At 36.3% G+C, this 23,022-nt stretch overlaps 1 protein-coding gene across 1 annotated transcript; it reads left to right on the top strand.

The window, feature by feature from the left end:
- Nucleotides 1-296: 296 nt before the first annotated feature.
- Nucleotides 297-22,898, top strand: LOC132144617 (4-aminobutyrate aminotransferase, mitochondrial-like). The gene is made up of 16 exons (XM_059555182.1): nucleotides 297-556; nucleotides 6,752-6,903; nucleotides 7,970-8,067; nucleotides 8,686-8,715; nucleotides 10,130-10,247; nucleotides 12,911-12,960; nucleotides 13,894-13,974; nucleotides 14,329-14,421; nucleotides 15,179-15,241; nucleotides 15,323-15,386; nucleotides 17,082-17,230; nucleotides 18,179-18,316; nucleotides 18,748-18,915; nucleotides 20,269-20,415; nucleotides 20,683-20,794; nucleotides 21,532-22,898. Exons 2-16 carry the CDS (start codon nucleotides 6,846-6,848, stop codon nucleotides 21,651-21,653), a joined length of 1,491 nt encoding a protein of 496 aa, XP_059411165.1. The 5' UTR covers nucleotides 297-556; nucleotides 6,752-6,845; the 3' UTR covers nucleotides 21,654-22,898.
- Nucleotides 22,899-23,022: the final 124 nt, after the last annotated feature.

Below are 23,022 nucleotides of genomic sequence, written 5' to 3'. Positions count from 1 at the left end.
ATGCTGTAGTTTTTGTCACTTTACAGATCTTCTTTATGCACCAAGAGCTTGTAACACTCCAAAGAAAGGAAACATTTAAAATCGCATCATATGACCCCATTAAATCATTTCGGTCTGTTTTGTAAGGAATCGGTTGGACAAATGATTCAATAACTCACTCATATCGTCACCTAATGTAGAATAGAAAGGGACAGCGAACGAATCTTTCTGGTGAACAGCGTTCTCGACTCAAAAGATTCGAGTCACGGAGATGAATCAAATCCCAGACTTCTAGACTGGAGCTTAGATTACATTATGGTAAATATGAAGTGCTGACTGCACACAGCTGCTGTGCTCGGTGCAAGGCATCTGACATTTCCGGGAGCTGCGAGTCCGTCTCTATTGGCTGCAATCGGTGGATTCCCAGCATATCCCTCCTCTCGCGAAAAAGGCCAGACTTTAAATGATGTTTTAAAGTCTGTCTGTGTTCCTCTCTCGAGCGCCCATCTCTTTCCGTTTCGTCCCTCCGCCAAGAACCTGCTAGATTTCACCTCCTATACAGCAAAAAGGCACAAAGGTGAGTCTTAAAATGCCTTTAAGCATCATTCCAGCAGCAGCGAACAGTGTAGCGAATGAGACGCAGCAGCGCTCCCACCGCTGAGCGTAAGCATGCGGTTTGTTTTAGTAATTCATAATCATAAGTTTATTGTGCATTAGACGTATAGATTCATCGCTGCATAAACGCTTCGGTGAGCATTAATGCAATAGCTAGCGTGTTTCGTAATGCACGCGTTTCTTATCTAACATTGCAGCGTTGTGATACAGTAGAACTGGCCTGCTGCAGAGATTAGATGTCCTGTCCTCCATCCGTCTCTCGCTCCAGAACCGTTTGACAGGTCAGATCCAGTCCGATCCGGATACTGTTACTGCTCCGTCTCCCTTCCACCAGCTGCTTTCTTTGTGTGCTGCAAGTTTTTCTGCAGAGGTTTCCTGAGAAAAACAACATAAGCCACCTGTCATTTAAACGCATGTCTTTATGGTTACCAGTAATGGATTGAAGCTTGTTTTGTCTTTAAAAAAAAAAAAACTGAATTTTTGCCCCCGTTTTGCAATATTAAAAGATGCGTTTCCTCTAGAAGCATTTCCTTTTCGTCTTAAGCATAAACCTCATAAAATGCTGTTAGATTTATACATAAAAATACAAAATAAAAAAAACCATGAAAGGTGTTGAGACTGAATAAATATGATGATTTTGAACAGTGATGACCTATAGTTGAACCATAATGGATTAATATATAGAACTGTTTGTTCGTCATTTTGTTTACTACACTACTCTACACACACATACTGTGCTTCTGGCAGAAAGCATGGTTACCAAAATTTGTTTATGGGTGTGCTTGCTGTAGATTGTACACACACTTTAAAACTTAAAGATATAGAGCATAGACATTTGTAGATTTTGCTAAGGATGTGTTGGTTTCTGACACTAGCGATGATTATTTACAGTATACATCAGTTCAATATTTACCCCTCAGCCTGTATATCGTCTACATACATACTGAACTCTTTGACTTAAAAGCCTGTTTCTTTGAAACTCAAAAGGCCAGTTTAAATTCAGTAAGGCTATTTAAAGCTTACATTGTTTGACAAGAAACCCACTTTTTCTTCATCAAATATGTTTACAGTGGATACAGCAGGCTGCACATTACTGTTGAATATCTCCTTTCAAGTTGTGTTTCCTAAACATCCATGTGAAATGTTGATTACATGTTCAGCTGCGTTTGATTTATGCTCTGTCATCAAGTTAATCATAATTTTAGACTTGTTTGCTTTCTCTCCTCCAATATTGTCCTTGAATTGCACACTGAATTCTGCTAAAGGACAATTTGTCCTGTGAAAAATATCTATTTATTTCATAGTTAAAAATTGTGGTTGGCAGAATATGGTGACAGTATTTCTGGTATTACAGGATGGTGTTTACTTAAAGTAGCAAAATAAAAAATAAAAAAATGTTACGTTAAAATTGTATAAAATATCTGATATCAAAAATAAGTAACAGAATTGTTTATATAAACTTTAATCATGTGTTGTGTCTTGAAGGGACTTCTGTGACTGTCTGTTTACTCTCTTTATCATAAATTATAGTTATTACTCATCAAAAACATTTATTTTGAATAAAATTAAATATAATGCAATGTTTGCCATTTACAGTTTCCACCATATGAAAAATGACACCGTTTTAAAAGTATAGTTTTACAGCGCAGTGCTTGACAGACGAATCTTCTGATGATCAGTTGAATTGTGGAGCAGGTTTGCAGGAATGCTTCATGTTTTTCGGAGGCACATTTAGGATGACAGTGTACATGTACAGTTCATTACTTGTGACACAGTTTAGCTTTTATTCATAGCAATCTGATGGTGAGAATCATACATCTTTGTCCAGTTTTCAAGATGCATTTGTGATTAACCCTCCAGGACTGTCTGTCATGCTATATTTAAAATGAGTCAGGCGTGCATTTTTTACTATTCAGGTATTGATAGGCATGCATAAAACATGGCCAATTGCTTTTTAACTAGGATTTATCTTTTTAATAGCACCACAGTTTTCCCTACAGAGGTTGATCTGTTATCCAGACAAGAACGATAGCCAGAAGTACAATTGTTTTCCTCAGCTGGTTCCCTTGGCAACTGTCTTGCAGTATTTATCAGTTTGGAGAGGTTTTACCTCTTCAATCCCCACGATTGTCCGCTTTTTCATGTACCCTTGCTACAAAGACTGATTTAAGACCCTTAATAGCTATTTCAACTTCATAACTTCTCAGATTTGGACCGACTCTTTATATTAGTCATCTTTTTATTTCTCTTTCAGTATAGCGTTCCTGATTCATCTAGATTTGTATGTTTTTAATGAAATAGATAGGGAAAAGCATGAGTACTTTGGATCCACTCGTATTCATATGAGAAAATGTAGCACAGAATGACTTCTGCATGTCCCAATAGGCTGTTTAAATCATGCAGAGGGGAATTGGTGTAATGAAGTTTGCCAATAGGATTTAACACAGTTAGAGATGAGCATTATGTACAATGAACCGTGCTCATATCCTCCACTGACAGCTCAGTGTCTTTAGCCAGCGCAATGTTATCACTAGCCAACGATCAAAGTTCATTTGGTGCTAAATATCTGATCGGGATTATGATGATGATCTCACAAGCACTAACCAAAATGCTACCATCTTTTTTATTGTTATTATTATTATTATGGTCAGTTAAAGATGTTTTGTTTTGAGGATGTAGGCACTTTCATGCCTTGCTGCTTATAGGGTTGTGTTACAGTACGTAACACCAGAAAATGTGCATTTAAAAAAAGGCTTCACGTTTGGTGCCACTGCTCATTGCCCTCTGGGCCGCTGGCTTTAGTTCACACTCTGAGCTGAGAGGAAGAGGAGCAGTTTATCCAGCACAGGCGGCTATTGTTGATTCATGCAGAGACCCCTGAAGAATATTGATAAGCTGTGCCGGAGTAAAGAGTGTCGGTTTGATTTTTATACTGAAAATAAACAAGCTCATGTAGTGTTTTTATAGGACCTTGAATGTGGTGGTGGGTTTCCTTCCAGTGTTTTTATTGCCTGTTCAGTCCGCTCTTATAATGTCATCAGGGATCAGTAATAATGATTTTTGTTTCTTTGAGGTTGTTTGGTCAGCCAGTTGTTCAAATTTATCTTTTATTATCTAAAAAAATGTAGTTTCATTTAAACAGCTTTATTTGCTTCTAATGTGCAATAAATGCTAGAAATTGCTATAAATACAGCTATAATTTATATGATGTTCAGTGACAGATGCATAAAACTTTATAAACCATCTTCTCACAAACTTTTTTTTCCCAATAAATTTCAACAAATCCACATCTGTGTTGGCCAGCTTGATGCCATTATGTCACAGAAAATTTGTATTTATTTATTTGATAAAAACTCAGTTTTACTTTTTTTTTTTTTAAATGTAAGTAACAATTTGAATTAAATTGCTCAAAAGCAAGTGTAAAGATATTTACAGTGTTACAACATTCCTGCTTCAAAGACATGCTGTGCTTGAAGCATTGTGCTGCTTAATATTTTGATAATAACATTGATAATAGACTAGTTATTAGAATAATGTTACTTGAACATTAAATCAGCATATCAGAATAATTTCTGAAGGATCACGTGACACGGAAGAGACTGAGTAATGGCGCTGAAAATTCAGCTTTGCATCACAGGAATAAATTACATTTTACAATATATTAAAATCGAAAATATCTAGGCCTATTTGCAGTATTACAGTTTTACTCAGTTTTTAAACAAATAAATGCAGCCTTGGTGAGCATAAGAGACTTATTTAAAAAATAATAATAATAATAATGTACCGAGCCCAATCTTTTGAATGGTATGGTTTATGATCAGTGATAGGGAAAGTGACAGCAGCTCCTAATGGCTGATCCCTGATTATTAACTAAATAGAATTCTTGAGACCCCAAGACTCCACTGACAGTGTCCAGACTGCATTAAACTTGGGCATGAAGCTGACCCACGATACTTTGACAATAAATCATTTCAAAGATGTATCCACACTCTTTTCCCATCAGCATTCACTGTCATTATCAGTCAATGAAATAGAATTAGTCGCTATCACTGGAGAAGGGAAAATCAGCTCCATCAGTCAAGTTGTCACCCCCCCCCTCTAGTTTAACCCAATTTGCCTGCTGCGTCCTCACAGGCGCATGACAAAAGGCTTGTGTAACACATATTTTCAGAACCAGTTCTATCCGGTCGATGAGCCGTATGGTTGGGGTGCTTCATAGAGACGGAGCGTCTGGATTTTTCTTGCTTCTGCTGCTTTGATTGCGTAAGCGTCCTCAGATCTGGAGCACATGAGAGATGCATTTCTCCTTCTCCTCTCCTGCACATGAATAAAGATGCCGTGGATCCGCTCTGATGTCCAGCGGGTTCTTCCCTCTGATTTGATTCCTTTGGACAAGCAAACACATAAGACTAGCTTCCTTTCAATAGAGCAGGAAGACTCTCCAGTGTCCAGGCTGTGGCAGAAACATACGCCATGACAGTACTGGTAAAAAAAAAAAACAAGGTGTTTAATTAAGCCAAGAACATTTTGTGAATAATAATTGCATGCCGTCACCATGCTGCTCCTTTCCTAAGCATATGCTCACTCGTTATGAGAGCTGAAGATATGTTGGGGTTCCCTCAGGCATTGGCTTTTCCCGTAGGCAGGACTATGCGTCCCAATTAATCTTGGCGCTAAAGTGTGACCGAGTGAGCTCGGGAGAGCTCGGGTTCCCTGAACCCTGTGCCTGTTGGGAAGGTTTAACGGTACTTGAAAGTCACAGCATTAGTCACTTGTCTGCTGCCCCCAGCCTTGTCCTCACAAGACTCTCCATCCCAAGAAACAACAGTGCAAAAAGATCATCTGAGGGCCAGTGAGCGTCTAAGCCCTGTTGTGATTAACACCAATTAACAGTGCTTTAATTAAGAGGCGTGATGGCCGACTGTCAGGACCACTGGAGTAGGAGAGGACTGATGGGCACACGTGAACCTGCTGCTCAGAGAAAGAGGAACTGTCTGTGGTACTGAAGCCTGATCCCAGGACTGTCACTTTACAGACGGCAAGATTTGTTCCCATCTGGTTGTTAATCAGTTTCTGATTAATTTTTTTTACCACAAAGGCATAAATGGTGATGTTAAAATACTTCATTCTGTCCCAAATGAATATGCAGAGACAGCTATCTGTAGAGACAAGCTGTTTGTAGGATGATTTCACTGAATCTTGTGAACACAGTGACTCTGTGGTGCAACATGATCTGAACATTGCTCAGATTGTTTGAGCCAGTGTATCATCATTTCCTCCAGTGGGTTGAGTTTGGCTGCACAACTATCTGTTTGTCTGACTAATGTCAAATTTCTAGATTATATTGTATAGAAGATATTTTTCTTTATAAATCTCTTTTCATTTCATTTTTAAATACATTTTAAATACATTTTAAACTACTTAATATTTATTTTTTATCCTTTTTTAAAAAAATGAATTATTTATTTTTTTATTTGCTTTTTATTGATATTATGTTGTGGTATTTTGTTTAACCAAAAAAATCCAAGTAATTTGTATAATTTTATAGTATAAAATACAGAAACAATAAAAATGATATATACTGTATTATACATCTTAATGTGTGTGTATATGTATAACTTTTTTAATTTTTATTGTTGTAAATTCCATTGTCCGTATTGGTCAAGAGTTTGATAGTAACTTTCATTCTCCTCCACATTCTTAAAAATAATATTTTGTATTTGTATATGTTGTTTTTGCTATTGTAACTTCAAGACCTCAGTGTGTCTTCACACTCTGTGATTGGCTAAGCTCTGCCAAGATGATTTACTAATGATGTGTAAATGTAGGTGGTGATATGTTAATGTGATCATGGTTCTGATATCAGAGCCGCCAAGTTAGAAACTGAAATACTGTTTTTGTAGTTGAAGAAATCTAGTAGTATATAATATAATAATTGAATAGTTATAATAGCTAATAGTTAAATAGTAAATGTTTAACTTTTGTATTCCCAAAGATCAAATGAATTGCTTTAATGTCACATACAATAGTAAATATCATGACCTGGAGACTTTATTATCTACCAGAACATCTTTGATTGTGACATTTTCGTAACCCATATGGGCTTCCCACTCCCTATAACTCGCTGTCTCTTATCTCTGTCTTTGTCTTTCCTCAGGTGAAGTGAAAGGCAGGTGCTGTGTGTCTCTCTCTCTCTCTCTCTCTCTCTCTCTCTCTCTCACTCCTCATCTCTGTCTCAGTGAGGGCTACACATGGCTTCCTCACTCCTGACCCGCCAGCTGGCCGTCTCCCTGCGTCTCGCCTCTCCAGGTAAAAATACCACCGAGAGATGGAGGACAAAGTTACCCTCCAGTCTTAAAAGCTTGTTTAACTTCCTGGTCAGATAGAGGACAGAGACTGTAATGTTCTCAACCCACCAGTGACCCTCAAAAAGAGCTGGAGTTGTCACAGAGACTTTATCGAAGTGATGCAACAACCAAGTGAGGCGCTTCCTTTAAAATGATAATGATGTGTGGTTATGGAACCGAATGTTGAGAGGGACGTAGTTCAAAGGTTCTTAACCATGTAAATGAGTTACAGGGATCTGGTTTTGTCCAGCTTTGGCTAGTGAATTCTGCATTTGTAGAAAAGTCTGTGCATGTCTCGTCCTTCAGTGGCTGGTCACACTGATTCAATCCTGCCAGCGTCCTTCATTAATCAGTAGCTCACGCACTCACTTCTGTACTTGTGTATCCACTCAAGAGGTTACTGCTGTTCAAATATGGCTATAAAAGACTGGCTGTTTAGATGTATTCACTGTTCAGATATACTGCAAAAGTAAAGAGTTCAGTTGGTTCATTACTTTGAGATGTCATATAAATATATATTTAAATGTTTTTAGGAAGTTACTTTTACTGAAACTGACTCAACCTTTCATAATTCAAGAGGAACTGAGAATGCATGATTCATTTTAGCACCCATTGAACTTAAAATAAAAAAAGTGAATATGCTTCATGTGTTGTAATTTAAGGACAAATATATATAAAAGGGCAACAGACTGGATCATTTACATATCAGCAAGAAATGACTAAATAAAACAAAACTCAAGTAAACATGTTGGTTTTAATTTAGTTAGTGCTCAGCACTCGGGGCCATAGACTAAATGGTAACATCTGCTCAAAGTGATAAAAGGATATATGATTTCAGTTAAATATGATATTAAGGAGTTGTAATAGTTCTTGTAATAGGATTGACGTTTTTTTGTAAAAAGAGCTTATTATTAGAAACAATATATAATCCAGCATATTAAGTCAGGATGGGGAAAATGTACTGCATAATAAGACTGACCAAAATGATTAAAATATGTAGTCATATTTATTTATCAATTTTGCATTAGGTTCCAGATATGTCAGCAAAACTGCCACAAAGACAGTTTCAGAGTTTGAATATGATGCCCCGTCCATGAAAACTGCTGTGCCAGGTCCAAAGTCCCAGGTACACTCTCAGCATTTTTACACTTTTACCATGAGATTTGTCACTAGCTTGCTGTGTGATTAAAAATATATATATATTTTAGTATTTATTGGTATTTTACTGTAGGCTCCTAATATAAAAATCAAAAGTTTGTACACCCATGCAACTTCCCATTTTTCAAAATAAATAAATAAGAATGAACACAGATGGAAGAAAATGTAATTATGTTGTGAGTAATCACACTTTGCTTGGATAACTCCCTTTTCACACACACACACGTTTTCAAAACCTAATTCATGAGGTGCATCCTGATAAAATTTCCAAACAGTACTGAGTTCCCATGTTTCCCTTCTCTATCCAGTCCAAAACAAGAAAGAAAGAAAGAGTCAAGTCAAGTGTCCAGCACTTTTTACATTGCAGATAGTGTCAAAGCAGCTTTACAGAGTGTCGAAATAGTGCTCCGTTCTCCTCTGGCCAGACGAAACCAGCAGTTCATTTCTTAAAGCTTAAGCCCTTAAACAAAAGCAAATTTAAAATCCTAAGAAAAATATTTTGTGTCCAATCTTTGTGTGTTTGAAGCAGCTTTCAATAATCCTGCAGAACAGATTGGCTAATAGATTAATTTCTCTCGTTCAACAGGAGCTGCTGAGACGACTCGGAGAGATTCAGGTGAGATAGACATGGACACAAACTTTGGTGTTGGCTCAGTCACTACACACACAGATCTACCTTTACAAGCTTGTGTTATGTAATTAGATTGAGATCTTACAGATTCTGTACGTGAAGTCTGTTACATTGCCAGTGCCCATCAGGTGCAGTTCTCTTAACGATTTAATTATCATGAGTCACTTTTTCCAACAGTATCATACAAAACAAACAACTGTATGAGAAACATTAACAGCAGTTAAGCCAAAGTGTGACATCCCTCTGATATGACGTCCAGCCCTATTACAGCCTGCCTGGATGTCTTCTGCTTATTGAGTGATGGATGGATTTCGGGCCGTAATTTATCTGCTGTCTGGACCGTCACAGTCTTCTTGTGACTGCTTTGCTGTGGATGAGCACATAGATGTGAGCTGACAGGCATCGATGAAGCTAATATCACAGATTCGCTTCGCCACGGCTCCTGTGCGTGTCTGCTGGCCGCTGTCTGTCTCCCCCACACGAGAGCAGACATACGAAGAGTCATAATCTATTCATCAGATCGGCTAAAAATAGATGCTGCATCAGGTTCAAAGCCACACAGAGGGAAAGTCACTTTCATTAGATAAAGCACCGCTGCTCACTATTTTGCGGTAGTAAGTCATGATATCTTCTGCTTTTTCAGTTGTACTGTGCACGTGAGGAATAGTTAAAGGCATAGTTCGCGCAAAAATGAAAATTGGCTGAAAATGTAATTAGGTCATTCAAGATGTCGATGAGTTTATTTATTCATCAGAACAGATTTGGAGAAATGTAGCATCACCAGCGGTTCCTCTGCAGTGAATGGGTGCCGTCAGAAACAAGAGTCTAAAGGGGTTGATAAAAACCATCACAATAATCTACAAGTATCCACACCACTCCTGTGTTAACATCAGTTAACATCTTTTGAAGCTGCGTGTTTCTAAGAAACAAATCCATAAAGACGTTTTGACTTTAAATAGTTGCTTCCGGACAGAATACAAGTCCTCTATTCATAATATTGTCATGTTTAAAAAATCGCCCCATCTGAATCAGCAGAGAAATATGCACAGTTTATAACTGATTACAGTTGAGAATTGTTATAAATAAATACATTGGTGGATTTTGGTATGAAAGAACAACAGGTTTTTATTTATTTATTTATTTTATTTTATATACAAAAAAAAAATTCACCAATTTTTAAATTTTTAAGGGTGAACTATCCCTTTAAAGAGGATATATTTTTCATTTTTGTGGGATTAAGTTTTGTTTTTCTGAAGTTCAGTCCCTTCAGCCATTCACTGACATGGAGCTGAAGCTCTGCCAAAAACCTAATTAATAGTAATAACGCTATCAATTATGCAAATAGATCACAGATCACCTTGATAGCAACATTCAGCTCTGCTTGTCTCCTGGTCTGCAGAATGTTGGAGCGGTTCATTTCTTCTGCAACTATGAGGAGAGCAGGGGAAACTACCTGGTGGACGTGGACGGCAACCGAATGCTGGACGTGTACACACAAATCTCCTCCATCCCCATCGGTGAGCTCAGTCAATAAGCAGATCCCTTCTCCAACACACTGACACATCTAAAACAGGAAAGCAGACATCTTTAAATTAATGTTGTTGTGAGTTAGTACTTGCTTTTATTTAGAGTCCATTCAGTGTTTTTTGTGCCACCTGAAGGGATTGTTTACCCAGATAAACCTGTTAATTCACCCTCATGTTGTTCCAAACATGCATGACTAGTTTTTTTATGTGTAATTTCTTTATGTTTCTGTACAGCTAAATGAAAAAGGGGAAATGTTCAGTAAATGTGAGCAGTGTCCTGTGGCTTTGCATGAAGGCACGTTTGTTGTGGATGATTAAAAGTGAGTGATAGGATCTGAGGACTTCCTGTGAGGATTGCTGGATCACGGATACAACAAACCGGCCTGAGAGGCTCTGTCTGCATGCTGTTGGTTTCGTCTGTTAGCTTTCTTACATTTAATCAGCCTCAACAAATTGAGTGAAGCTACTGTCTCTCACTCTCAGAGATGCCTTCAGGTGCTGACTCAGGTTTAATGAGATTTGATTGCCCTCACACTTGCTGCTCCGGTATCATTTTGACAGAAGTGCCTTATGGGATATTTTAGTTACATTAGTGCACAACCCTCGATCACCTGCAGCATATTCAAAATGAAAGACACATGCATACAAAAGGGATGTAACATTTTCTTCTTGACCACTGAAGCAGCAAGAGAAATGAGTTTGTTTCCTTCATGCATAACCTCAATATAACTGCAGTCTACCTGCGCCATTATTTAATGTTTTACTTGAAATTTAATATCTAGAGTTCTCTGAGATCCTGAATCGGCCACTGGGAAGATTTAGTCGTCAGTCTGCAAAACAAATAACTCAGAAAATGACATCTGGACAAAAATGAGAATATTTTACTGATTACTGAAACAGTGGGTGGAGTGTTAATCTAATCTGTACTTGCTTGTCAAGAGTTCATGTGAAGGTTTTCCCCAAATATGTTGATTAGGGGAAAGGGAAAAAAATGAAGAAACCGTGAAAACTTGTCCAGGCCAGAAATGGTAACAGCCATTTAAACTAAAGTTTATGATTTAAAATTCACCCATCTTTAGTTGTTTGTGATTAGGCATCTAACAGTATAAAAAAAGTTCCTATCGTGATAATTGCCCAAATACAGTATTTATAACAGTATTAAACTGCAAACTAAAAATACAATGACAAATTGCACAAAGAATATGTGCAAAGTAAACAAATTTTTCAAACAGATTAAAGTGCAAAAGAACAGAACTCTTAAAAAAAACAATAAAGATTAAAATTAATGGGATTTTTAGTGTTGTTTGATAAACACCATAACAAATACAAAAATCTAAAAACCATTTTTTCAGAACTATGTACATTTTTATGCAGCAGTCAAAGAGTGCTGTAAATTTTGACTGGTTGATAGAAAAGATGTGACTGTACATCTATTTGTGATATAATAATAAAGAAAACTACTATAAATTAATCTTAAAGCAATATACATTTTTAGCCAACAAATATAATGATGACATGAAAATTTACTGTATAACAGTGATGAGCCATGAGGTATCAGAGGTTATGGACAAATGCTTGTTCCAGTTGAGTTCACAGGACTGGAAGAGCCAGATGAATGCTCGGCTTTCAAACTGAGGTAGAACTGTTCTTTTTCACTGTGTAGTGAGCTGTAGGCAAATAAAACATTAAAACATTATGCGCACTTCAGTTTTGGGCAGGACACATGTTCATGTGAACCTTGACATTTATTCAGTTTGCTTTGGGTGAGTCTTGTTCTGCAGACATAACAGATCAGGTCAGGCATTTGTTTCTCCTTGTTTTTGTTTTGTTTTGTTTTGTTTTGTTTTGTTTTGTTTTGTTTTGTTTTGTTTTGTTTTGGATTACATCATCTCCAACTGCTATATTCAACAAAGTTTTAAGTAACAATTATTACAGTTAATAAAAAGCTCACTCAACCTTAACTGCATTTTATCCAAGAAACAAACTAGAATGCAGTGTAATTAATTATTAATTAATTATAATTGATTAATCTCGATAATTGGAGTTTGTGCACAGTGTCCCCAAAAAGAGTTTTGGACACTTAAGCCAGACTTTAAATAAAGGAATGTCATCGAATTATGTAATAAAATATCAAATCATTATTTAAGCTCGATTTCTGGTGTAAAACTTTTCATAAAATTAAGTAACATTTTTTAATAAAACTGTAGATGTGCTGTTCAACATAAAGACATTTGAACACTTTTTTTTTTAAGGAAATTGACTTTATATATGCACCAAGTAGGTCTGAGAAAAGCCCTAGCATTATATTCCAATTGATATTTTGTTATACATTACAATGACATTCATAAGTATTTAATTGTGGCTTTATTAAGTGTCCTGGTACTTTTTGGGGTTTGTGTTATAGTGGCAGTATCAGAGCCGTGCTCACTGCCACTGTACTTACTGGGAGCGACTATATCAATTATCCACCTGAACTCTCTGGCATGCAAATATGCTTTGTTGCCTTCGGCTCCAGGTGACAAATGTCAATTCGACAAAGGTTAATTCAGTTGCTGTTTGTTTTGGTTGGACTGTGCATGTTTACACTGTTGAATCTCTGCAGATATTGCAGTGTATAATGAATAGACTGACAATATTTTTGATCTTCCTTGTAGGTTACAATCATCCAGCATTAATGAAAGTGATGACTAATCCAAATAATGTGGTGAGTCCTGATCAGACTGTGTAATCATTGTTTGTGTAGATTTGCAGTGAGCAGCATGAGTGTGACAAGATGAGAGAGTTTTCAGTTTGATACTGATATGATTTTTACATGTTCAATGGTTTACTTCAGTTTGCCCTTACAGAATTAAATTCACTTTTAGCAGATAGTCTACTGTTCTTAAGTTTGGGATCTGTAAGATTGCATTTATTTTTTATAAAAAAAATATTTTGTAATGTAATGTAATTTATTCCTTATGATGAGAAAGCTGTATTTTCAGCATCATTACTCCAGTCTTCAGTGTCACATGATCCTTCAGAAATCATTCAAGAAACATTAATTCCTATTATCAATGTACAAAACATTTTAATATGCTTACTATTTTTGTAGAAACCATGATGCATTTTTTTTCAGGATTTCTTTTTTTAATGGACAGTTAATACATTTTTTAAAGAAAAACAAAATCTCTTTAAAGAGTTATTTTGTAACATTGTAGCAATTTATTCCAACCGTACTTAAGTAAAAGTTTATTTTAAAAAACAATCGTACATCAAGTCCAAACTCTTGAATAGTAGTGTATACTAATATTACTAATATTTCAAATGGAAAACAGACCAAAAATATAGTTTGCTCGTCCTTCACTACACAGATTTATATTTAATTAAAAACTTTCCAGAATGACCCGCCGCTTATAACACCTGTAACTGACTAGCAAAGTAGCAAGTAGCCAATGATGTTCATCTCTGTGACATTACTAAAGCCTTATAAAGAAGGACAGGCATGTTTGACCCAAACCTCCTGTTTCAAAGAAAATGGATAAATATAAGAAAGAAAAACTTTTCTCAGGCACTTAAAACATTTTTATGAAACAATGAAATTCTTAGGTTCACTGTTTCCTTTAGTGAATCCTTTTTGTGTGAATCTTTGTTTCCACAGAGTGCATTTGTCAACCGTCCGGCGCTTGGTATTCTGCCACCTGAGAACTTTCCAGACAAACTGATCGAGAGCCTGCTGTCGGTGAGTGTTGTTGAGTTATAAGAAACACAAGTAAAGCATCTCTTGAGCAGTCAACTTGACATCCACAAAAGCTGATTACAGCATATGTCTCTGTGAGTTATGCTGATTTTGCTGAAATAACGTAACACAAGGATTACAGATTGTTTGGATCTGCCCCAATAATGAGGCAACTACAACCTTTCACTTGAAGAACAGCTTTAAAAGTTATAAAACAGCTCCTTCGTTATTCTCATAATCTTGATAACATGCTTTGCAGATATCATAAACAAGTGCACTCTTTTTCACATTGGAGGGAAGTGGCTTGCTATTTACTGTAGTGTGGAGTGCTATGAATGACATTTTCTTCAACATCAGATTGCCCCCAGCGGGATGACGCGAGTACAAACCATGGCCTGTGGTTCCTGCTCCAATGAGAATGCTTTTAAGACCATGTTTATCTGGTACAGAGTGAGTGGACTTTCCTCAGTTTGCTCTTGTCATGACGAGCCACACAGAGCACATCTGCTTTATGTACTCTAGCTGTGATATCGGATGTATTGTGGCAGTAATAATACACATGGAGAAGTTAATGTCTTTTAAAACTGTTGCAGAAAAAAATCACTGTAGTAACTATTAAATATAAAAATACTTGTGAATATAATATTTTTTTTCCTAATATAAAAGCATATTCCTTTATAACCATTTTGCTAGGACAATATTTGGCTAATACAACTAATTGAAAATCTGGAATCTGAGGGCGCAAAAAATGTTCTCAAAATAGGGAGAAAATCGCATTTAAAGTTGTGCAAAAAAGTTCTTCTTAGCAATGCACATTACTAATCAAAAATTAAGTAAAAATTTGATATATTAACGGTAGGAAATTTACAAAATATCTTCATATCCTAATGATTTTTGGCATAAAAGAGAAATCGATAATTTTTACCCATACATTTTATTATTTGCTATTGCTATAACTATAACCATGATACTTACAGTATGTCTGGTTTTGTGCTCCAGGGTCACATATGATATACTTGCACATTGGAAGAAATAGATTGAAAAATACATTAAAAGGGTCATATATATATATATATATATATATATATATATATATATATATATATATATATATATATATATGTATTGTTATTGACAGCCCTACTTCATACACATTAATAACTCTTAAATCACCTGATATCTAATCATTGTTTTTACTGGTTTCTAGAATAAGGAGAGAGGATACGCTAACCCCTCTGAGCAGGAAGTCGACACTTGCATGATCAACCAGGTTAGAAAAAAACACTACACACACGACTACTCAACATCATTTATTTCTAACACACTAATCTTTTTTTTTCTCCATCTCAAGAGTCCTGGATGCCCAGATTTGAGCATCTTGTCTTTCATGGGAGCTTTCCATGGGAGAACTCTGGGTTAGTGCTTATAAATTGTATTGTTGACTTAAGAAAATATAATTGAAAGATGCATCTGATGCAGTTTTTGTAGAGTACGTTTGAAGCAGATTCTACAACCCCAATTCCAGAGAAAATGGGACGTTTTGTAAAAATGCAATAAAATCAAGAGACTTTGATTCGTTCATTCTCTTTAACTTTTATTTAATTGACAAAAGCACAAAGAAAAGATTTCCAAAGTTTTCACTGACCAACGTAAATGTATTTTGTAAATATGAGCAAATTATGATTTTGGTGGCTGCAGCCCACTCCAGAAAAGTTGGGACAGAGGCATGTTTAACACTGTGTCTCATCAACTTTCCTTTTAATTACAGTGTTTCAGTGTTTGGGAATTAAGAATACTAATTGTTAAAGTTTTGCAAGCAAAATCTTTGTCCAGTCTCTCTTGAAACAAGGCGTCAGATGCTCAGCAGTCTGTGATCATCATTGTCTGATTCTCCTTTTCATGACTGGTCATACATTTTCAACAGGAGTCAGATCTGGACTCCAGGCAGGCCGTTCTAGCACATTCACTCCGAGTCTATGAAGCCACACTGTTGTAGCACATGCAGAATGAGAGCTGGCATTGTCTTGATCTAATAATCCATGAAAGACATCATCTTGACAGCAGTATATTTCTCTGTACAACTCCAATATATGCCTCCATGTCAATGGTACCTCTACACATATAAAAGTCACCCATGCTGTTTGCACTGATGCACTTATATACGATGACCGATGTTTGCTTTTGCTTCTGTCGCTAATGAAAGTCTGGATGGTTCCTTTGGTCTTTGGGACTGAGAACTCAAATTCCATTTTTCGCAGAAACAAGTTGAAATGTGGACTCATCTGAGTTCAGCACACATCTGAGATGAGCTCTGGCCCAGAGAACCCAGCAGCATTGCTGCGTAGAATTGATGTAAAGCTTTCTCCTAGAGTAACAGGGGTTCAAGTTGCATTTCTTGTGACAGCAGTTTTTTGAAGTACTCCTGAGCCCATGTGGCTATATTACACATGGTTTGATGATGGTTTCTTATGCAGTGCCATCTGATGCTCAAAGGTCAAGCACATTCAGTTGAGGTTTCCTGCCTTGCCCTACATGTACTTTGATTTCTCTGGATTCCCTGAATCTTTTCACAATATTCTGTGTGGTAGTGGGTGAAAGACCTCAATTCTTTGCTTGCAAAGACTGAGATGCTCCTTTTATACCCAAAGATGATTCCTTGACCTATTACCATTTCACCTGCTTACTGTTTCAAAACAGTTTAACGTGGATATTCTATAACCTTTTCACTTTTATTTGCCTCTGTCCCAACTTTTTTGGAATGTGTTGCAGCCATCAAAATCAAAATTAGTTCATATTTACAAAATACATTTACGTTGGTCAATGAAAACTTTGGAAATCTTTAAGTTAAAGAAAATCAAAGTTAAAGAAAAATGAGCAAATCACAGATTTTTGGTTTCATTGCATTTTTACAAAACATCCCAACTTCTCTGGACCTGGGGTTGTAATTCTCTAAATTTGAGGCATTTGACCTAGCCTGTTTATATTTGCCTTACATTTGTTTGCCATTGCAGCTATTTGTATCGTATGACTTCATTTGAAAAACAAAGAAGCCTGGCTGTTTTGTTTTGACTAGGACACACATCCCTTATGTGTGTGCTGTTGGATTACAGGTTGCCTGGCCACAACACATTCCAAAGCTATTCACAAACTGGATATACCGTCCTTCGACTGGCCCATCGCACCCTTCCCTAAACTGCAGTACCCTCTGGAGGAGTTTGTGAGGGAGAACGCCCAGGAAGAGGCCCGCTGCCTGGAGGAGGTCAGAGATGTCTCCTTGATATGTTCACAAAACTTTCCTCCTCATACCGAGCAAAGACATATTCCAGGTTCAGGACAGGTTAAGCTCAATCAACAGCATCTTTGGCCATATCTCCTTTTCTTAAGAAATGATCAAATGCTCAACGTTTCAATAGTATCACCACAAGATACAAAATAATTGTATAGATTATTATTTTTTAAACAGCTTTTCCTATATGTGGGGCAACATTTACCATTGTTTGGAAAGATTGAAGAGATTTTAATAGGAATGTGCATGATCAATAATTTTGCAAATAAGGCCAAAAAATTAAAGAGAGAGAGAGACAAATTGGAGTTTATTATTAATATTTTTTTTGTGTGTCCAACGTACTGTAATGCTACGAATGCAATTGATTGAACTTAGACAGAATTTTAATAGTTAACCACTGATGTCTTTTTGTATGTGTGTGTGGATAGATAAATGATTCATAATTTATTGATTGTTCCTCTTTTTCATCTTTTAAATGTTCTTTTCTAAAATAGCCTATATTTAGTTTTTATTACAATTATTAATTAATTATAATTGTAAAAAGCTTTTGACATTTGTATTAGTTTTTGTTATTTTTAAATATTATTATTTAGGTTTCATTTATTTTTTATTTCAGTTTCAAGTTTTGCCTTTTATTTATTTCCAGTTAGTAATTTTAGTTTCAAATGTAACATTTTATTAAGTTCCAAAGGCACCATTTGAGATTTATTTTTAGTTTTAACTAAACTGTAATATTTATATCTTTATTTCAGTTTTATTAACATATTATTAGTTTTAGTTTTAGTTAATGATAATAACCTGTCTGACACTGAATATTCAGTAGAACTGCAGCAGACTAGTCGCTGTGTTTCAGTGCACCTACTGCAAGCTGTTACCTTCTTCTTCAAATAAAAGTAAGATATTAATGTTTGTGTGTGTCAGGTTGAGGATCTCATCATGAAGTGGGGGCAGAAGGGCAAACCAGTGGCAGGCATTGTGATCGAGCCCATCCAGGCAGAGGGAGGGGACAACCACGCTTCACCTGACTTCTTCATCAAACTGAGAAATATTGCACGCAAGGTAAAAATGCTTTTTGTTTAGGCTAACTGTTCTCTAATGCTTCGTTATCATCCTTGTTTACTGGATCTGTGCTTTGTAGTCGTTTGAGAGAGACACTCCAGTTATAAATAGCTAAAATGAGGCTCTTTGAACTGCCTAATAAAAAAGACACTCAAGACACTGAAGGAAGTTCTTCTTATCTGTTCTAATTTGAATGAGATAAGGCAGGAGACAAAAGGGAATAATTTAATATGGCTGCTTTATGCAGAGAAAAGAAGCTCCTTGAGTAATTGTGAGGAAGTCCACTCTCTCCCTGAAAAGCTCGGGAAGTGTTCACTTTAAATGGAGCGTAGCAAAGCGCAGCAGCCGTGTCCGGCGGGTGTTGTATGCAGTTTTATGCAGGCTGACAGGACAGCTTTTGACAGATGTTTATCTGTGTCTGGTTGTTTCAGCATGGCTGTGCTTTCCACGTGGATGAGGTGCAGACAGGTGGAGGAACAACAGGCAAGTTCTGGGCCCATGAGCATTGGGGGCTGGACGACCCTGCTGATGTTGTCTCCTTCAGTAAGAAGATGCTGACAGGAGGATACTACCACAGGGATGAACTGAAACCAGACAAAGTAAGAGATGGCACTACTTTTGCATACATTACCTCATAAAAAATCTATTTTCACTCCCAGTAATTATCCCCAATTGCCTGCTTTATACTTTTTGTTAATGAGTCATCATTTATGAATAGCATTGTAATGTGTTTTAGTACCAGATGATTGTTCTGTCAGTTTCCCAATCATTGTTTGTCTAAATGATTGCGTATCCTTGGATGAGATTCATGGCTGTGTAGAATTGAGCAATCACGCCCCCTACTGTTGAAAACATGTAAAGTAACCTTCTATGGTGCAGCATTATCTAAATTCAATTTTCATCAAATTTCATCATTTAGTTAATTGACTAGAAAGGCTAAATTACAAGAATAACAGCTGATTGCTTTGAAGACCTGTGTTGACAAAAATACATGCACACAATGTGCCTTTTTGTTGCAACTTCCCAAATGTTGTAAACTATAAAGTGATCTTTTGTATCAAATTTAGTAAAAAGAGATCTGAGTGTGATTATTTTAATAATAAAATAATCACACTCAGAACCCTCCCCCTATTAGTAGTAGAAGTAGTAGTATTCTTTACTAACATATATCTAAAAAATAAATCTATTTTAGAATTTACTGTTATTATCTTTGTTGGAATAATACAAATTATGTATTTATTAAGAAATGTTCATGTTTTTTATAATTATTATAATTGTATTATTATTATTATTATTATTATTATTATTACAAAACGATTAAAAATGTCATTATGTTTTGGTCTAAGGGATCTTTTTGTGATTATTTTAATAATGAAATTAGGATTAGCTTGAATATGCTTGTAAGATTTCGTTCTTGTATTGACATGAAAGAAATGTTAAATTTGAGGTGGAACTATTTTTGTTTTGTTTTGTTTTGTTTTGCCTTGCCTTGTTTTGCTTTCCTCTGCTTGTTTTGTTTTGCCTGGATTTGTTTTCTTTTGTTTTGTTTTGCCTTGCTTTGCTTTGTTATTTAAATATCCAATAGCCTTTTTGTGTATATCTCCATTTAGATTACTTAACATTTACAAAAAAAAAAACCTTTAGTTGCTTATTAGCATGTCTGTTATTAACATATTGGCTGTAACTACCTTACTAGCTACTAATAAGCAGCAAATTAAGAGTTTATTGAGAAAAAAAGTCATAGTTAAATGGTTTGTTAATAGCGAGAATTGGACCTTAAAAAAAGTGTTACCATAACTTTTAATAGTGTATTTGCCTATAGATGTGTGCCTAAATGCCACAAAATGCAAATGTTGGTTGCGTGACATCTTTAAAGAAGACTTTAGTATAAGAATACTTTAGTTACACACCTGAAATGACCATTTAAACTGACATGACTCTATGTACCTCAGCCCTACAGAATCTTCAACACATGGATGGGAGACCCTTCAAAGAATCTGTTCTTATCAGAGGTGCTTAATGTGATCCGGAGAGAGAACCTTCTGGAGGAGGTGATGCGCTCAGGGAAGGCTCTTCTGCAGGGTCTTTACGCACTGCAGGTACGGCCGTCTCCATTTATATCCTCACATTCCTCACACGTGCCACAGCTCAACACGAGATGCTTTAAAAGCATTAATGGTTCTATTATGTGGACGTTCATTGTTCATCTGAGGGCCGGCCTCATAACTTCTGCTGGGAACCTGAGCCTGTAATCGATCTTGTCAGCGTAATGAGTGTTTGTTTGAGGCTGTGCTTGTGGATTGATGATACCTTTCACATTGTGAGCTGTACATTCATTTATTGTCCCGCTTCTTCCCCTCACGTAGACCCAGTACCCTCACATCCTGAGCAGAGCCCGCGGCCAGGGTACATTCTGTGCCATAGATGTCTGCAATGACGGCACACGTGACAGTATCATGATTAAAGCCAGGAACAAGGGTAAGACATCACACATGAGGTTGGCAAGAGAATTAAAAGAAACTGTGAATTCCTGGCAGAAATTTTTATATGGGGGGGGGGGGTTATTTTAATAATAGGATTATTGATTTGTATTTTTTTTCTTGCATATTAGTTACAAAGGTCATTGTGTCTTTTGCAGCAGCATGTTGCATAATTATTATTTAATATTCAATTTTTCATAATAATGTATGTATACATACGATATTTTTATTATTATTTAAAAATAATAATGTGTATAATATATAACTATATACCATGTATGTATATGATGTATCATTTTATTATTATTATATTACTGCATGGATTATCATCTACTAATACAACAACAATTGTTAGTATTGTTATGAATATTAATATTGTTATTGCAAACTGAACTTTAATAATTAACTTACTAAATATAATTACTAATTAACTACACAGTGCATTATTACTAGTACTGTGATTTGTTGTGTTTACTGTTAACTATTATTATTAGAATAATCATTTTTTATATATCTGATATACATCTGATAGTGATCTGATTAATAAAATGCATGATCATTAATCACAACAGTGATAATAAAATTAACTATCATTAGGATTATTCTTGTCGTTTTGCATCATAATAATTATTGAAACTACTTATTTATTTAAGGTAAAAAAAAATAAGTTATATTTAGACCTGGTCTTCACCATAAGATGCAGTGGCTTTATGGGATGCTGTGTTCTCTCTCCAGGTCTGTTCATGGGTTCCTGTGGAGTAAAGACCATCCGTTTCCGTCCCTCTTTGGTCTTCAAGGAGTATCATGTCCATCAGCTCCTGAACATCCTGAACGACGTCCTGGTTGAGCATAAATAGAGTTCTGGCTGCCAGGTCGGCCTTGATTACGGAGAGCATACAGGGGTCCAAGCCCACTCAAAGGTTTATACCAGCCCGTCACAATTAATTGGTCACTGTCTCTCTCTCTCTCTTTCCATTCACTCTCTTCCTGTCATTACTAATTAGGAAGGATAGAAATCTGTTTTCGATCTCTCTTTATTTAGCCGACAGATTTCAGCCCCACCTCCAAATTTCTCGTCTATTACCGACGGTAGACAGATTGAAGAGTTTGCAGGAAATAACCCACTCAAATAATATATTTAAATAAATTTCCTCCTGATGACATTGCAACTGTAAGCTCCTACAAGCTGCAAGTCAGTTGAATAAAGCAATATAGTGACACACAGAGACAGGATTTCAAATCGCAATATTTCAAATATCCCTTTGTGTATCAAAGTCCTTAGCACTTGGAAGGTAGCAAGAAAAGATGAATGATATAATTATGTACGCTACCAAAACGGCAGAAAAGAAGCTATTGTCTGATTGATTATATCATTTATGGAGATAAAAATCTAACTATTTTAGTACCTATAGAGAAATGGCTGTATTTGAAATGTCTAAATTTTGCATGACGGAAGATTTAATATATAGTGCCTGCTTTTAAAAGTCCTCTTTGAGTTAAAAGCCTGTGTGAAAGACAAATCGTGGAAGCAGCGTTGGCCTCAATGCATTCTGAGGCACTAGAGAGAGTCAGTGGAAAGAAAGCTGGAAAAAGTGAAAGTGCAGAGAACTGTAGAGCCTCTGTTCCCATTTTAATAAGACGTCTGTTGAGATGAAAACCATCAAGCGATCAGCGAGTTCCTTTATTGAGGTGCCTGCTTTACTGTCATTGCTCGGTCATAAAGAAAGAGACACAAGGTCTCTCATTTGAATCCCGGTGAGATATATGAGCACAAACATTTAAAGCACAACCTGTGGTGGTAATGTGAGGGCTGATATTCTACAGAATTGATATGGTGAAAGAAAGGCCACACATCCACCTATCAATAGTAATCTATCAGGAAGCATGTTTGAAAAGCACACGCTTGAGGCTGCTCCTCTGTTCAGGTGAACATGATCCCCTGGTGTTTCTCATTACAGGCCGTGTGAGTAAAGTGTATTGTTCAGCTGGATAACAACTACAAGTTCATCTTCACTTAATGGTTATCACAGCCTGTTAACGTTTATGATCTTTGGGGTGATTCTCCTCTGAGCCGACAGAGTAAACGTCCCTTCAGCTTGATTGTTTCCTTTTTAAACACTTAAACCCCAGTAATGTACTAACTGTAGTGAGATTATGCAATGCTCATTGGGTAAGTTTTGTTTGTGTGAACAAATGTTTCCAGCCCCATCAGAACCAAGTTCCTTA

Source organism: Carassius carassius, chromosome 1 (genome assembly GCF_963082965.1).
Source record: "Carassius carassius chromosome 1, fCarCar2.1, whole genome shotgun sequence".
In the NCBI taxonomy this organism is placed as follows: Eukaryota; Metazoa; Chordata; class Actinopteri; order Cypriniformes; family Cyprinidae; genus Carassius; species Carassius carassius.
The sequence above is the reverse complement of the archived record's forward strand: the minus strand, read 5'-3'. Positions and strand labels throughout refer to the sequence as shown.